Source organism: Phyllostomus discolor, chromosome 4 (genome assembly GCF_004126475.2).
Source record: "Phyllostomus discolor isolate MPI-MPIP mPhyDis1 chromosome 4, mPhyDis1.pri.v3, whole genome shotgun sequence".
Taxonomy (NCBI): Eukaryota; Metazoa; Chordata; class Mammalia; order Chiroptera; family Phyllostomidae; genus Phyllostomus; species Phyllostomus discolor.
In genome coordinates, this window is record NC_040906.2 from 167,217,906 (window position 1) to 167,235,670 (window position 17,765).

General features: G+C 40.7%; 2 protein-coding genes across 6 annotated transcripts in view; one reads left to right on the forward strand and one right to left on the reverse strand.

The window, feature by feature from the left end:
• The first annotated feature begins 236 nt into the window (after nucleotides 1-236).
• On the forward strand, nucleotides 237-4,910 carry C4H1orf35 (chromosome 4 C1orf35 homolog). Of its 3 annotated transcripts, none has more exons than XM_036024559.1 (3): nucleotides 237-306; nucleotides 609-696; nucleotides 2,846-4,910. In XM_036024559.1, exon 3 carries the CDS (start codon nucleotides 3,150-3,152, stop codon nucleotides 3,870-3,872), a length of 723 nt encoding a protein of 240 aa, XP_035880452.1. In that variant the 5' UTR covers nucleotides 237-306; nucleotides 609-696; nucleotides 2,846-3,149; the 3' UTR covers nucleotides 3,873-4,910. The 3 variants fall into 3 exon arrangements, with proteins under 3 accessions (XP_035880452.1, XP_035880451.1, XP_028365199.1); XM_036024558.1 differs by having other exon boundaries at nucleotides 248-371; XM_028509398.2 differs by having other exon boundaries at nucleotides 275-696.
• Nucleotides 4,911-6,059: 1,149 nt separating this feature from the next.
• Nucleotides 6,060-17,765, reverse strand: part of PPIL6 (peptidylprolyl isomerase like 6) — a 32,409-nt gene continuing 20,703 nt past the window's right edge. For all 3 annotated transcript variants that reach the window (XM_036024556.1, XM_028509695.2, XM_036024557.1), the window contains 2 exons: nucleotides 8,817-8,952; nucleotides 6,060-6,256 (listed from right to left, as the gene is read on the reverse strand). In XM_036024556.1, coding sequence (XP_035880449.1) covers nucleotides 6,145-6,256; nucleotides 8,817-8,952 — 248 coding nt within the window. In that variant the 3' untranslated portion in view covers nucleotides 6,060-6,144. The remainder of the gene's footprint in view (nucleotides 6,257-8,816; nucleotides 8,953-17,765) is intronic.

Here is a 17,765-nt window from a genome sequence, read left to right on the forward strand (position 1 = left end):
GGGGAACAAAGGCATCTAGAATAAACTGTTGTCCCCAAAAGAGACTGTAACATTCCAAAACACTGGAAATGTTATACATATAAAACTGTTTTTTACCCTATGGTTACCATACAGAACATAACTGGACTTTTCTTTTTCCTGCAGTAAGGAAGGCTCCCACCCTGACTTGGATGGAACAATCTACGTGACATAACGCATGACGTCCTCCGGAGCGACCAGTGAGGCTGTGAATTCCGCAGCCCCACGTGACCCCAGGGCCTCGCTTTCCGGACCTGAGTCGCCCAGGGCGGAAGTGGTCTCTGAACGGTGTGTTAGGACCGGGTAACATTTAAATTTGGGCCGTGCTTCCGCTTTCCCAAGGTCTTGCGAGTGTTTGTACTTAGTGGGGTTCGTGCTTTTTACCTTAGAGGTCGATTTTTCTGGAAGCCACCTGGTGTTGGGACTCCCTAGGGAAATGGAGACCACGTGGTTAAGGGATTTCTGCCCCGCCGCCCACGTTGTGTGAGCTGCAAAACACCTAAAGTGGCCTCTTGCTTTCTTGCCGGAGCCGCACACCGTCTCTTTAACACTCTCCTATCATGACTTTTCCGAATTTCTCGCTATTTCAGCCAGCTATAGCAGCAGCCAATAGTCAGAAAATCGAAGACGGATCTGAATTGAAAATCCATCTGATGGATTCCTATCTCAACTTTGCAGGTGAGTGAACAGATTCATTAGTGACTGGACCAAAACGCACTGATTGCTTGGCGTCAGGGCTTGATTAACAGAAATGTCTGTTAATTTCTGTCGCTGCTCGGGCTTTTATTAAGGGTGAGCGCCATCTGATGTCCAGTCTCACGGAAACATTCACAAGTGCAGCCATGCTTACATCAAATGGTAAAAATTGGATTGTAAAAGCTAAGTATCTAATGTTTGTTTTCAGCTATTTGTGTTTATCATGGTAACGTTAATCATGCACATTTACGCTAATAAAATACATACGAACAGTAATTGCTTTTGTGAGATGTACTTTAATCTGAAAGCACCAAAAAGAGATGTCTTCATAAGCACTGTTAAAATCTTTGAGGCCAAAAGTTGTCCTGAAAGGGTTTGTTGACCCTATGCTAATCTGGAAAAGGACCAGATCCTGGGACATGTAGTTTCAACCATCAGCAGCAGTAGGGCTTAATGGAGATGACGTACCTGTCCACCGTCTTGGGGTTGATGGGGAGGGGAGGTGCTGTTTTATACAGTGAGTTTGAAGCAGAAAGATAAAAGTTTGGGGAGAATTTACATTGACTATACATCAGGGATGAGCCCCAGAAATCTGATTTTAGAGGCTCAAGCACTTCTGATGCACACTGAAGAAAACGAACCTATGATTTAGCACATTTTCCAAACCCCGTATCAAATACCAAACTTCGTAATTTATGTTGTATGTGTTACTATTAAGATCGTTGCAGGTATTTTATATGTTGTATAAAATTTACTTGAAATATGGACTGACTAGATTTGCAAGTTTGAAGTTGTGATTCCATTTTGGGAATAGTAATAGATAGTATAATCACTAAAGTACTAGTTTAAATGAGTTTCCATACAGGAGAGAATATCACAAAGTTTTAGAGATCAATTTTAATTTTGAGTATGAATTAATCCAGTCAGTTGAAAATTAACGATGTTAGAATAGCTAATACTAAACGTAACAGGGACTCGATGTTTCTTGATGATGCTGTTCTGTTAGTGTCACCTTGACTGTTTTTTTGGTGAGGTGATATTCCAGAAGGGAAACTAATTTTTATTTAATGTCTGCTGTGGGTCAAGCACCATGGGAAGTATCTTCACATATTATTTCAGTTAATCCTCAGACCACTATGAGATAGATGGACCCTCATTTTACTAATGAAATTGAAGCCCCAAAGTAAGTAATGATATTGTTGGTGATTTTATGAACTTATTAATGGAAGGGAGTTAACAGCTTTTTCACTTCTCTGCTCTTCTCACAAATGAGGGAGAGTTAAAGGTTAAGCAATTTAACAGCCACAGTGCTAGGTAGCTAGGACTAAAACACGCCTAATTTAAAATATGTATAAAGTGGAAAGACTCTGACTGGGATCCTGAGGTTACCAGACTAATCTTTCACCAACAAATAACTGGCATTGTTTGCAGTTGGGGAAAATTCTTTAGATGGAATTTAAAAGTTTTTTAAATCTCCTAAAATAAGAATGTCCATATACCACATTCTTCTTATTAGTATGGCTTAGTGTAAGTAACAGCTTATGTACTTGACTGTGACATATCAGGAACTAGGACAAGGTCATATAACTAACATTTTGTATAAATCATCAGAATGACTCTACTCATATTTGTAGACTTGGAAAAATCTAGAATTTCCTCTGTTTAATTAAATTACAGTTTTCAATTTGGTTAAAGTCTTATATTTGGAGTTAAGTGGGATACGCTTTTGAGTCCTTTGTAACAATCAGTTTCTCCAAACATGTTTAAACATACAAATCGTTCTAATACATACTATGTTCTGATAGAGAGGTGTTACTGTGTATACCTTTAAGTGGAGGTAATAACCACTGCATGTACAAATCAGCAAAACTTACACAGCCTGAGAGTGGAAAGTGAGAGGGAACGAGTGAACTGTGAATGTGGCATTCTTTACAAAATTTGCAGTGTTCTCCCTTCATACTGCAGCTAACCTAAAAAATAGGGGAGCTGGAATCAGTTTCTTACACCCATGCAGATAATCCAGTTCTTTCACATAAAATATTTAATGTCATGATATACAGGTTTATTGCCAGTAAGAATTACTCTGCTTCCTGATATTATATGATTAATTCTTGTAATATGTTTTAACCAGGATCTCTGCAAAGCATTGGTTTCATTCATCTCATGTTCCACTAGCTGGTGAGAGTCCCTGTGGTAAGCCCAACTCCCTGCTTTGAGACGTCCATCCCCAGTGTGGCCACAGGAACCCATCCAAAGGTCCAGAGAGGATCTGGAGACTTCAGACAACGGCGTGAGTTGTCAGGTTGGCCAAAACTTAAGAGAGGAAGAGGAGATAGCTCCTCTTCAGTGATTCCCAAATCTGGCTGTCAGTCAGTCATTGAGGGGCTTTTAAAAATACAAGTTGCAGACCAGAGGCCACACGGACAGCCGGCACCATGTTTGGCTCCAGCCGAGGCGGCGTGCGGGGTGGGCAGGACCAGTTCAGCTGGGAGGATGTGAAGACTGACAAGCAGCGGGAAAACTACTTGGGAAACTCGCTGATGGCCCCAGTGGGCCGCTGGCAGAAGGGCCGTGACCTGACCTGGTACACTAAGGGCCGAGCAGATTGCACGGGGATGAGTCGGGAGCAAGAGCTGGCGGCCGTGAGGCAGGCAGAGCAAGAGGCACTCATGGCGGCACTGGGCTACAAGAACGTGAGGAAGCAGCCCACCGGCCTCAGCAAGGAGGACTTTGTGGAGATCTGCAAGCGTGAAGGAAGTGACCCTGAGGAGAAGGGAGTGGACCGGCTCCTAGGCCTGGGGAGCTCCAGTGGGTCTGCAGGCCGAGTGGCGTTGTCCCGAGAAGACAAGGAGGCAGCTAAGCTGGGACTCCCAGTGTTCACACACCACCGAGTGGAGAGCAGTCGGCCTGGGGCCTCCCCGGCCCGGAAGAAGGCCAGGCCAGAGGAGAAGGAGGAACCGGGCCCCCAGAGTCACAAGAAGAGCAGGAAAGAAAAGAAGAAGAAAAAGAAGCACAAGAAAGAGAAAAAGAGAGAAAAGGAGCACAGGACCAGGGCAGCCTCCTCGCCATCCCTGGCTCCATCCGGGGCCCACCATCGCAGGCACAACTCGGACTCCTCGCCCTGCTGCAAGAGGAGGCGAGGGCATGACAGTGACTGAGGCCCAGCCCACCAGGACCCTGCCTACCCCACGCAGGCTGGATCCTCAGAGAAGCCTTTGAGCACATGCCCTACCAGGCCCCTGTAAGCAAGCAAGGTGTCCAGGTAGCGCCTCACCCCCAGATGGCCCCAGGCCCACCCAGGGAGGACACACCTGCCTTAGGCTGCAGGAACTGCTACTTCTATTTTCTTTGTGTTGACTCACCTTTTGTGCTTAAATAAACTTACTTTTAGCTGAAAAAAAAAATGCAAGTTCTGGACAACACTGAAGGTTACACACTGGTAACTTACTGAGCACTCAAAGTGTAACAGGCCCTACTCTAGGTCCTGTCCACAAGGTATCAACTCCTTGAATCCTCACAATTCTCTGTGGTGGCTACTACTATTTTGAGATGAGAAAATGGAGGCACAGTGAAGTTCTTGCCTAAGCTTTTGCAGCTAGGGAGTGGCAGAGCCAGGATTCAGACCAAGGCTGTCTGCCTCTAAGACACACATCCTTAACTGCTGTCTCTGGGTCAGTTGAGAATGTGACATAGGCAGTATACTTTCTCCTCATCCACTTTAGATCTCAGTATAAAACCATATGCTCTATTCTAATGAGCTATTAAAGAGTGTGTGTGTGTGTGTATAAATATATAAATACGCCAATTTTCAGGAGTTAAGGATGGTAGAGGGCAGGGCAGTAGATAGAACTACAAAGGGGTAGCCCCAGGGAAGTCTCTGTAGAGTGGGAAAGTTGTGTCTTGATTGTGGTGTCATTCACATGAGTCTACACATGATGAAATGACAATATATGTTGTACCAATATCAACTGCCTATTTTGGTGTACTGTATTGTTGAATAAGATGAACAATGGGGAAACTGGGTGATCGGTACACTGGACTGCTCTGTATTTTTGCAACTTCCTGTGTATCTATAATCTTTTTTCTTTTTTTTAAATCACACACACCTTTGGCAAGCCCTAAGTCACTTAGAGACCTGTCTCTATAAGATTGGCTCAAAGAGAGATCACATTTGAAGACAGGCCTGCTAAGGGCAAGAAAAGCACAATGGCTCTGGGTGGAGTGGGAGGGCAGTGGTAGTGGTGGCAGTGGCGGCTGAGCAGGGTCACCAGTGAGTCAGGTATGTCACTGAAATAGGGGCTGAAACCATTACTTAGGTCTTCAGTGATTCCCAAACAACTCTTGCCCAGCGTGCTAAGTAAGAACCTCTGGGGAAAGAGCTAAATGAATGCGCAGAATCTCCGTCTCTCGGGTGTTTGAGACTGAGTAGGTCAATGACAGGATCCAGCAGTCTTGTTGAAAAAGTTCCCAGGGTGACATGGATTTGAAGATCTTGTTAAGGAGAAGCTGATAAAGCTCGATCCCCGCTAACAGGGGTCAGCCACCAGGGGGACTATAACCCAAGCCCTTGGTTGGTATGGCTAAGAGACAGGTATTCATGTCACTAAAAACATCCAAAGATGCCCTTTTCTGAATGTTATGTGTAAACAGGGAAATTTAACAAAATTATTTTTTTCTATTGTTCCTCCTACGTGGATATTTACTAAGTTTCTCATGGCAGATAATTACAAATATTATAGGGTTCAAAGTCCATTTGTTAGGTATGGTTTTGGCTACAAGTAACAGTACTCTACCAACAGTAACCTAAACAAGGGTCTATTTTTCTCCTGTAGTAAGAGGTCCAAAGATAGGCAGTTGACTGGGACTGGTAACACAGTTCAAGAGTTGGGGCTGACATCTTTGTTCTCTTGGCCCTTTTGTTCCCCCTAAAGATTGTATTTTTAGAGAGACAGAAAGAGAGGGAGAGAAAAGTCAATGTGTGGTTGCTTCTCATGCGCCCCCTACTGGGAACTTGGCCTGCAACCCAGGCATGTGCCCTGACTGGGAATCAAACCAGTGACCCTTTGGTTTGCAGGCTGGCACTAGATTCACTGAGCCACACCAGCCAGGGCACTTGACCTACCTTTCATGGATCCGGCCTCTTTGCATTTAAGACTGGGTGAAGGGGAAAGGGCAGGATCACTGGCCTTCTACTCCTGTCTCCCTAGAATTGTATCCCACAGCCACTCCTGGCAGTAAAGGTGTCTGGGATATTCAGTTTTGTGTTTTTACAGTCTCTGGCAAATGCACAAAAGGAAAATGGGGAGATATTGGGTGTTGGGTGAGACAACCTACAGCATCTGCCACAGCTTTCACATTAAATTTTATTAAGCATGGTTTAAATCTAGAAATAGCTGGTCAAGTAATTATCGGGAAATATTGATACAAAAATCAAGCATAAATATTTCCACTGTCATCAATTGTACATGGTTGTATTGGTCTTTCATTCTCTGTTGGAACCAATTCTAGTTGCTGGAGAACTTCTTTTCCTTCAACTAATTGCCTAATGTAGGAGAAAGTGTGGAAAATTTAGTCAGTCATATATTTTCACGTTTAGCTTACATTCCTAAATTGAGTCCTATCTAGTTTTAGCTAAGGATATTTCCTACAAATTAACATCAGTCATAAATATCTTAAATAGCTCTCAATGTGTCCGTGTTGCCAGGGTTCCCTTACACCTCTCTGGGACCCTTACAATCTGTTTTTCTCACAGCCATCAGGGTGGGGTTTTAAAAATGCAAATAGATTGATCTTGCTCCCCTGCTTTAAGTAGTAGTAGATACTTTCCCATTATCCCTATGCTAAAACTGAATCTCCACCCTGGCCAGCCTCCCCATACCCCTCTAGGGCTACCTGGCAGCATGCTCCCCTTGCGATCTCTGCTCCAGCAGAGGTACTGACTGGCTTTCAGTACTTCAGTAGCACCTTCAGCACCTCCTGCCACAGTTGTCTCCTTTGCTCTTGCCCCCTACCCCAACCCCTCTGCATGGTCACTTCCTGGCTGGCCTTCAGATCTTAGCTCAGTCATCACTTGTGGCAGTTTCCCAGACCCCTTTAGAGGAATTACCAGGGTTAGATTTGATATTTGTATGTTCTTTGATTCATTTCTGATCACAGAGGACAGAGATCTGTTCTGAGGACAGAGATCATGCCTTTGCTTAATGCTCAACACCTAGCACATAGTGGGAACCTAATCAACATCCATTGGATACATGAATAAAAGACAGCTCAAAGCCACACTAGTTAGAGTCTCTAGACATTTGCTAGCTATTAGGTGGAACTCGGATGGTTCAATTAAAAGAGAGCCCTAAGCATAGGACCAGTGTCCTCTATCAGTGCTTGCTTGGGTTGAGCTGTGGCTGAGGGGAAGATGCAATTTCCATTTCATGCACCTTTGGAGGGACACAGTACTAACACTGATCATGCTCTAGTCATCTTCGTCATGCTTCATTTTGCCATCTGATTCAGAAACTGTGACACAGAAGGTACATTGTGAGAATGAAGAGCAGGGGGAAAGGGACAGATTCACCTCTCCAAAGAGGTGACGCCTAGTCTCCAAATTGGTTTCACAAATACTGAAGCACCTACTGTGTGCACTATGATAAGTGTTAGGGCACAAGATGAGTAAGACCCAGTCCCTACTCCAATTGTTCACAGTGTGCCAAAGAGGACAACAACTTGGTAATCAAGGAGGTTTCTGACCTAAGCCTTGAATAGAATTTTGGCAGATTGTTGGGAGATAGAATGAACAAACCAACAAACACCTAGAAGTTGTTAATGGGAGTGATGGTACTCTGCTCCAGCTGTAGCTCAGCTGCCACACCAACAGCTTCCCAAATCTACATCTCCAGCCCTTGTCCAGCCTGAGCACCTACTCCTGGTATTCAGAAGTTGCCACCTGCTTGTTGTGTCTTAATCTGAATCATAACTTGCCCATCCTGAGTTCATGATCTCTCCCATATCCTTCTGCTTGTATTCTCTATCTTGGTGAATGGCACCAACCATTCAACAGGTTCCAAAGTCCTAGGAGTTCTGTTAGAACTTCAGTGCCCAACATGGGCATGTGTGGCTATTTAAATTTAATTAAGATGAAATAAAATTTAGTTCCTCAATTGCATTAGCCATATTTCAAGTACTCAATGGCCACATACAAAATTTGTAGTTAAAATGAACACTGGCATGAAATTTCTCCATGTAATGAAGAGTTAATAATTATCCCCACGGAGTGGCTGGAATAATGTAATACTCAGAAAAATTCTAACACTTTACATCATTTCAGGGAAGACACTTAAATAATCAAGTAGAGATATGAAACACAAGTGATGAAAAGGTTCACATGCCTATAAGCGTCTTGCTAATAATATTCTGGTAATAATTACCTAAGATAGTTCCATATTTTAAATTGCTCAATAAAAAAATTTACTTGTACCCTGGCTGGTGTGGCTTAGTGGATTGAGTTATGGCCTGTGAACCAAAGGGTCACCAGTTCAGTTCCCAGTCAGGGCACATGCCTGGGTTGCAGGCCAGGTCCCCAGTTGGGAGCATACAAGAGGCAACCACACATTAATGTTTCTCTCCCTCTCTCCCTCCTCTTCTCCTCCCTCTCAAAATAAAATAAATACAATATTTAAGAAATAAAAAAGTTACTTGCAAATTGGGTAGTTTTCATCCATCCCCTCAGGGTTCATGGACAATTAAATAGTTTCACCTCACTTCTGCATGTAAACACAGCTACATTATTAAACACTATGGTATTATTTATAGTAATTAAGAATTGATATCCTTGAGGCTAAACATAAATGGATGGATAGATGGATGAACATAAGATTACAATGGCTGTGCCTCCTAAATGGTCTCTATGTTTATAGATAAGTTTCTTACAAAATAATTTATCTCTAAGTATGTATTGTTTTTGCTTTTAAATTCTCTTTGCTTCTAAATTCTCTTAGTAACTAAAGAAAATTTAGAACTAAATTCTCTTAGTTACTCATATAATACTTAAACATTTTGAACCACATTTTTACATATATGAATATAATATACACAAACTTAAATACACATACCCAAAAGCCACATATTTTTTATCTAGGTAGGGAGTCGCTTGTAGTGTGATGTAGAACTGTGAACCATTGCTGTGACGGCCTTTGTTGACCATTCCAAGAACTCCCCTTTTATTATGAGGAATTGAAAAGTTTTCATCTAGAAAAGACAAACAGTAGAAGGTCATTAAAATACTTCTATTATCTCGATGGACTGTAACACATAAAGCACAAACAGAACCCTTGGTAACAAGGGTTCTCAATCATCCTTATCAATAATTCCAAATGGCAAATACTCTGCTTTACATTACTTTCATTCAAGTGGGCTGTTAAAAAAGGTAAACTGTAAAGTCCTGTTAAAACTATTCAAGTGTTTACTTGTTAGAACTATTCAAGCATTTACTAAGAATATTAATAATGTAAAGTATGTTAAATATGTAAAGGAAGCACATGCTTTCCTTAGGATTAGGTCAGCAAATTTTCTTGTACTGTTTTATCAGTAGTATTTCATTCAAACTACCAACCAATGTGATAATTAAAAATGTCTCCTTTGAGAAGGCTTTTTCATTTTTTAATTTTCTATTTATTTTTAGAGAGAGGGAAAGGGAGGGAGGAAAAGAAAGAGAAACATCAAAATGTGTGAGATACATCAGTTGGTTGCCTGTTGAGTGCCCCCAACTGGGAACCTGACCTGAAACAGGCATGTACTCTGACTGGGAATTGAACCGGCAACCCTTCTCTTCACAGGTTGGCATTCAATCCATTGAGGCACACCAGCCAGAGCGAGGAGGTTTTCTTGGACATGACCCTTCCCCTCACAGCATCTTATACAAACCTCTACTTTGGTCTTTATAACACTCTGTAATTGTTTACATGATCGCTTCCTTTCTAGCATGTGAAGGCAGAGACCTTATCTTGTAGCTTTACCCCCAGGGCCTCCCTAGTAGATTACCTGGCATATATGTGGCCCTAACTGTTGATGATGAAAGGAAACTAATTTACGCTTATTTGTGATAGTCTTTAAATAAATTTTAATCTCAAACCTGAACCTGTATGGATTGACCAAGATTTTGTGGAAGGTGGGAGTTTTTTTGTTTGTTTTTAGTGTAAGGTTAACAAGTAGAAAGAATTGTATGGTGGTTATTCTACTATTTTCAGGAAATACCATTTCCAGCATAAAATAAGATTTGCCTCCGATCTCAAAAACACAGAAGGAAGTAGTGGGAGAGAGAAATCCAGTATAGGTTTTCATTCAATAACTTTATAAAATTCTGGGAATAACTGAGAAATGTGAATATTAACTGTCAATAAGATTTTTTTAAATTGCAATTGCTGACTGTTTTAAGTTTCAAAACTAAGCCAACTAAGCAATTAAGTTGTATCTGTGATGGTTACTTTTACCTTGTTAAATTGCAGACCTCTGAAACTAACCTTATTAAATGAAGCATTTTTATATGAATGAATATATAATTACATTGATTCTCCATATTATTTTCAGTGGAATAGTGAAATAATCCATTAATTTCACAGAATATTGCCTGGAATAGAAATCTGCCCTAAGATTCAGTTTTAACAAAATGGTGTTTGTCATTGCTCTTAGATATTATGATTAATTGTTTTAAATTCTGTAAGTAATAGAAAAGAAAATGTATAGAATAGTTGTAACACTTTTACCAAAAATCTGTCGTTATGGGAGAACTTTTAAAACAGTTAATCCTAGTAACTATTTTTAAAACACTACCTGTGTGAAAAACCCATGTATAGACCGATAAAACAGCCTGGAGCCCTCTCATCTCTGAGGACACCTCGTCAGCATCCCATGTAACTCCTTAAAGGGCAGCTTGAAAAGCACTGCTATAAAGGGACAGAGAGAAAATGTTTTTAAAAGGTGTAGGTAGTCCCTGAAGTACAAATTTAAAGTGTGTTGACCTGAAAAAAAAAGTGTGAAAAATAAATGACTTAGGTGCTTGATTCTGTAAATACAGAATGTTGATGTGAAATGGAAAGAAAGACCTGAGTCTGTGCAGCTTCCAGATGGCAGTGGTGGCGCGCCAGAGGGAAGCCACTCTGTGACTGACTGCCACCAACAGCTAAAGCCCTTGGGTGCAATTCCACCTGCTCCTGGGAAGCATCCCGTTTATTTGGGGGTGGAGTTGGAGGAGCACCCTCTCCCTTCCTATTCTCTCCACAGCTCCTGGTGGGGCCTTCGCCTGCAATAGCAAGCTGTGGTGTTATCCCATATCCACTTGACAGGAGCTGCGGCTAGGACTGGGCTGTTGTTGGTACCTGCCTCAGCAGCTCACTTGGGGAGTGAAGTGGACCCTCACCTGTGCGTAGTGTCCACTTAAAGATGGGAGCGAATGGCATAATAGAGTTCAAAATAGAGTTTTATTACAGATTGTATTTATTTTATTTTTACAGCGAGGGGAGGGAAAGGAGAAAGGGAGAGAAACATCAGTTGGTTGCCTCTTGCATGCCTCCCAACGAGGGCCTTGGCCTGCAACCCAGGCATGTGTCCCAATTGGGAATCGAACCAGCAACCTTTAAGCTTACAGAATTACACTCAACCAACTGAGCCATGCTAGCAAGGGCCAAAATGGATTTTTTTTTCTTTAAAGAAACTTTACTGAAAAATGGCTATCCTAATAGTATATTTACATTAATCGAATATTTTTACACAAGTTAATAATATTAAAATGGGTAATGAAAACCCTACATTTAATTAAACATTTGTTCATTCACCAAATTTATTGAATGCCTACTGCATTCCCAATGCAGTTCCAAGTACTGAGTTTAACATTTATGACATATAAAAAATGTAAATTTAATCTGCTGACATAATTTTTTGAAGACAAGAAAAAAAAACCCTTAAGTGAACAAGTTTTTCTTTTCTCCTCACTATGTCTGAATGGGTTAGTTAACTATTATAGATTATTTTAATTTCATCAGCAGCACTGCATAGAAAGGAAAAATGTAAACAACCTACAAAACAAATGTTTTGAAGTAGGAGGAACAAAAAAGTATATTTTTTAAACTGCTGGGCAAAATTAGGGAAATAAGAAATGTTTTGAAGTGATAGCTAAATCAGAATGTTTAGTAAATTTTATTTGTAGGTCACATCACAGGCATGGGCTTTCAATAAAAAGTAGAGAAAGTTAAGGAAATTCAAAGACTATGGTACAAATCAGAACCCTCTCATTCTATTGTGACTCAGGAGTTCCTGCCTGCCTCTGCCACTTACAGGAAGATATGGGATCGTAGTTACAGTTCTGTGGTTAAAATTGGTTTTATTTGTAATATACAATAGGAGTGAGAACTGCTTGTTTGAAACAGAAGTCAGAATTTATGTGAAAAATACCAGTTTCTGAATTTACTTAAAGCTCATCCTCATACAGAGATCAGAAGGGAGACAGCGTGAGAGCTGAATAAGACTGTGATCTGTTAAGACTAGGGCCAAGGTGGAGAAACAGCATGAAAGGGTCCATGGGGAGCAGGTGGGGGGAATGTGGGGGTCTGAAATGTATAGATTATTTCAATTCCAATTGAAACACCCTAATTCAGAAAAATAAAATGAAGCTCATTCTGATACTATAATGGAAGCAACTACTCTAAGTGTGGGAAACTGCATTGCATTCTCTCTGATAAAAGTATAATTAGACAGTTTGGGAATTTCCATATAATTTTCTAAGGACTGTTGTATCGATATTAGAGCCACGGGTATACAATCTGTGGTCTGCGGGTGACATGCAGGCCAGGATGGCTGTGAATGCCGCCCAACACAAAATTGTAAATTTACTTAAAACATTATGAGATTTTTGTTGTTGTGTTTGTATATTTAATGTTCAGCCCAAGACAGCTGTTCTTCTTCCAGTGTGGCCCAAAGACGCCCGAAGATTGGACACCCCGGTAGACAATCTGATCTCAATTCTACAATATCCACTATTAAAAGCTACTGCTATAATTTTACCATCAATGTTCTAATAACAGCTATTCACTATTTTTTGTTATAGAAAAGTAAATGATGTGTGGTATCTAGCTAGCATTTTTAAACTGCTGCTATAATGAAATATTTAAACATGTTGATTGTGTGTGTAAATAGCCAAGTATTTATCAACACTTGACTGGATAAATATTTACTTACAGTATATTCTTTTTTTAACTGTATTTTTTGTATTACCATTTATCTCCCTTATACCCTCTTCTACTTCCACCTACCCCTCCCCACCACTTACAGTATATTCATAACATTAAGCAGTAGTGAAAAGGAGTTGCAGCTACAGATCACATGGGTGAATCTCATAGGCACTGATGAACAAAAGCATCAAGACATGAAGAATGTCTACTGTATGATTTCATGTTACATAAAGTCAAAAATAGGCACAACTATATTGTTTAGAGATCCACACATGGGTAGTAGAACTATCAAGAACAGCAGGGAGAAGGTCAGGCTCATGGTTACCTCTGAGAGGGAAATGGAGTTATTGAGGATGGATGGGTGGGGGGGCTTCTGGCATGCTGGCACTTTTTCTTGACAAGGATGGTAATATGTGGATTTGCTTTATAATTCTTAGTATTTTTAATCCTCACCTAAGGACTTTTTTTTTTTTTTCATTGCTTTTAGAGAGAGAGGGAGAGAGAAAGAAAGAAACATTGATGTGAGGGAGAAACATGGATTGGTTGCCTTCTCATATGCACCCCAGCCAGGGATGGAACCTGCAACCTGGGCATGTGCCTTGACTGGGAATCAAAGCCATGATCTTTTTGGTCTATGGAACAATGCTCCGACCAACTGAGCCACACTGGCAAGGGCTGTAACTTTTTTTTAAACTGTACATTTATACCTTCTATACATAGGATAAACCTCACGATTTAAAGTCCTTAAATAGGTACCCAAATCATATTATCTTCAGTTCTTGTTTCTAATAAAAAATACTTTTATAAACTTTCAGTTGCATTATAGAGCACTGACAGTACATCAGGCTCTGTGATCTTTATTAATGTCCAGTTACGTTCAAAGACAAGTAGATCTAGGGGTTAGACAAATGGTATTTAAGTGATGTGCCCATTAGGGCACAAGCTAACATTGAGGAACTGGTCTGTTTAATGTAACAAGGATAATACAGTATTTTAAAATATATGCCTTTTTTCTTTTGCTTTTCATATAAATGACCTTTTTTCTAGTCAGCCCAAAGCCATCTAGTCACTAATCCTTCAAGGGTGGGAAGGATTAGCAGCATTATTCAAAGAATACAAGGAGAAAAAAAGGGTGGATATTCATTTTCTACCATTCAGCACAGGATTTGGGAAGACAAAAATGTGATCCAACAAAGCAAAACAGACTTTCCTCAAGTTAAAAAAAAAAAACCCTATAAAATAGTCGCCTAATTAAATTATATTATTTATTTCATCCTTTTAAATTCACTGTGTTCAGCTTAATAAAAGTGAGTGTTGTGGCTGTAGTTGTTTTTTAACAAGTACTGGGTTTTCATTCTGCAGCTCAGGGAAATAAGGTCCCATGAGAGAATTTCAGACGAAGGGCTGGCTGATGAATTAAGAATCTGCAGTGGGGAGAAAGAAGGAGGGAAAGCCATGCTGTAGCTGTTCTGAGTACTAGTTATGGCCTCTCTTTCACAGTCACTCACCCTTCCTTGTGGAGCATCTTTTTCACTGAATTGGTTGCTGGGTTTCTAATTCTGCACTGCCACAAACAAAGACTTCCCTAAACACACTGGGGCTTGCCTAGGCACTGGAGAAAAGCCAGGCCTCCATCTAGTGACCAAATCCCCCACAACAGTCTAAGGGTGGGAACAAAAGATAATCAACGGAGGCCCAGGGATATCCAGAGGGGCAGGTGAGGAGCTAAGAAATCAATCTCTTACTTGGACAGACTGCCCAAGTTGTCTGCAACTGTGCCTCAAAGCAGAAAGAGCTCAGGTGCTCTGATAACAGTTGTTGGGTGCAGAGGTAGAGTGGATTCTTGTAAGGGATTAAGGGTGCCAGGAAAGCTTCCAGAACATCCTTCCCATCTGCACTGTCTTATTTTAAGACTAAACTCATAAGCTGCTCTGGGCCACGGCCCCCAACTCCCAGGTAAGTTCTTCCCTGGAAATAGCAATTAGCACAGCACCTATAGTTTATCTGTTTAAACATCTGCTTCAGCAAAGACACTAAAATCCTTGAGGGTGGAAACTTGTTTTCAAAAACACCCATCACCTCTGTTTCCAAAGGCCCTAGCACCATGTAGGCACTCAACTAAGACTGCCCTGACTTACGAGTAAATAAATGAAGGGTGTCACTTGCATGGTTTCATTTAATAAAGCTGCCTCCGCATGAATTTAGAAGCAAACCACCTTTCACTTTTCCCTCTCACTTTTGCCACTGGTTCAGTACTATTTTTTAAAATATTAAAATACAGATACAAAAAGACACAGAAAGCTAATGTATAGTTAGTTATTATTAATTACCATAAGGCAAATGCCCTTTTAACTATTACTTAGGCCAAGAGAAAGAACTTTGCTAGCCTCCCCTGAAGCCCCTTGTCAAGTCCCTCTTTACATCCCCAAAGTCGCCATTCCCCTGACTTTCACATAGTAACATACTTAATGTTTCCTTAAGTTTTACCATCTAAGTGTGCATCCCTAGGTAGTATAGTTTAGTCATTCCCATTTTAAAAGAGATTGAAATCTCTTTCAATCTGCAGGTCCTGCTTCAGACCCTTTCTCTTCCTCACAAGTGATCTGTTAACGAACCCGGGCTACTTAACCCAGAATTTTTCCCAGTCTGGAGCGTGCTCATCACACACACATGGTGCAGTTCGGCATACTTCTCTGTCCTGTCAGTTTGGCTATAACACTTGTGTTGAAAATGCACGTTTGTTTCACCTTGATTGGTAAGTTAGGGAAGGACTTGAACCTAATGAATTCCACCCTACTCAAGTGCCATTTCCTCCAGGAGAAACACCTCTGGGTGAATGCAGAACTGCTCCCAGCTGAACTGAGCCGGGTTGCAGAGGAATACACGCACCTCAGACACCCACCAGCTACTTCAGGCCACTGCACCATGAGCCTCCTCCAACCACATCTGCGGTCACAGCTTGCTTCCAATTTCAGAGAACACTCCTTCCACCACTTCAAAGTCATTCACGAGCTGCAGCTTTTCCCATGCCACCTCTACAAATGTCAGGGAGTTTACAAGGTAGACTACCATATTTATTATAGTGTTCCTAGGTTTCTTAACCATATCATATATGCAAAAAATATGCTACTGTTTTTATTAGGTTACTATCTTATTTCTTAATGTGTCACTAGGAAAGTTTTTTTACCTTATTTTTGCCATAAGTCCTGTGCTTTTTAATTACATGATTTTACATAGCACAGAGATCCTTAGGAACACATTATGGCAGAATTTGTTGTATTACTTGCAAGTTGGCAGCTGGGCTCAGAAGCTTAATCAGACTCCTGTTCCATCCATTTAGTAGTGTGTTCTCTAAACAGAAGGCTTATAATGTCCTACTGTCTGTCATGTTTTTGTGAACATAGCAGACACTGATGCAGCAAATGCTTAGATCCAATATTTCACTTGGGGCAGCAAAATGGTGATACTCAAATTCTATTATTTCCTTTTTAATTGAAATACTTTTATAATGAGATGATTCCCCTTATCTACAGTTTAGTCCAGTTCACATAGAAAAGGCAAGATAAATGCTTGATTCTTTCCCATATGTATCAGTTTTCTTTTCTTGAATATATTTTATTGATTATGCTATTACAGTTGTCCCAATTTTTCTCCCTTTGCCCCCCTCTGCCCAGTATCCACCTTCCCTCCATTAATCCCCCCTTAGTTCATATCCATGGGTAGTGCATATAAGTTCTTTGGCTACTCCATTTCCTATGCTGTTCTTAACATCCTCCTGTCTATTCTGTACCTACCAATTTGTATTTCATTTTTTAAGTATATTTTACTGATTGTGCTATTACGGTTGTCTCATTTTTTTCTCCCTCTTTCCCCCCTCCACCCTGCACCCCATCTCACTCCAGCAATCCCCCCAACTCTTAGTTCATGTCCATGGGTCCCACATATAAGTTCTTTGGCTTCTCCATTTCCTACTATTCTTAATATCCCCCTGTCTATTTTGTGCTTACCAATTATGCTTCTTATTCCCTTTCCCCCATCCTCTTTCCTACCCTTCCCGACTGGTAACCCTCCATGTGATCTCCATTTCTGTGATTCTGTTCCTGTTCTAGTTGTTTGCTTAGTTTTTGTTTTTATTTTTTAGGTTCAGTTGTTGATAGTTGTGAGTTTATTGTCATTTTAATGTTCATAGTTTGATCATCTCCTTTTTCTTAGATAAGTCCCTTTAACATTTCATGTAATAAGGGATTGGAGATGATGAACTCCTTTAACTTGCCTGGGAAGTACTTTATCTAACCTTCCGTTCTAAATGATAGCTTTGCTGGATACAGTAATGTTGGTTGTAGGTCCTTGCCTTTCATGACTTTGAATACTTCTTTCCAGCCCCTTCTTACCTACAAAATTTATTTCAAGAAATCAGCTGACAGTCTTATGGGAACTCCTTAGTAGGTAACTATCTGCTTTTCTCTTCCTGCTTTTTTTTAAAATATGCTCGAGGAATCCATTGGGCACTTCATAAGCATAAAAAAGCCCTGGGCAGAAACGAAGGTTACATTCGGTGAAATAAAGAAAAATTTCCAGGGAACCAACATTGGAGTGAATATATATTATATAAAAGAAAATATATTATTTTCTTTCTTTAAAGATTTTATTTATTTATTTTTAGAGAGGGAAGGGAGGGAGATACAGAGAGAGAAACATGAATGTGCAGTTGCTGGGGGTCATGGCTGGCAACCCAGGCATGTACCCTGACTGGGAATCAAACCTGTGACACTTTGTTTCACAGCCCGTGCTCAATCCACTGAGCTATGCCAGCCAGGGCTCTCTTCCTGCTTTTAAGAT

Excerpts from the sequence above, each read along its gene's own strand:
- C4H1orf35 (XM_036024559.1), top strand. The coding sequence starts at position 3,150 with ATGTTTGGCTCCAGCCGAGGCGGCGTGCGGGGTGGGCAGGACCAGTTC.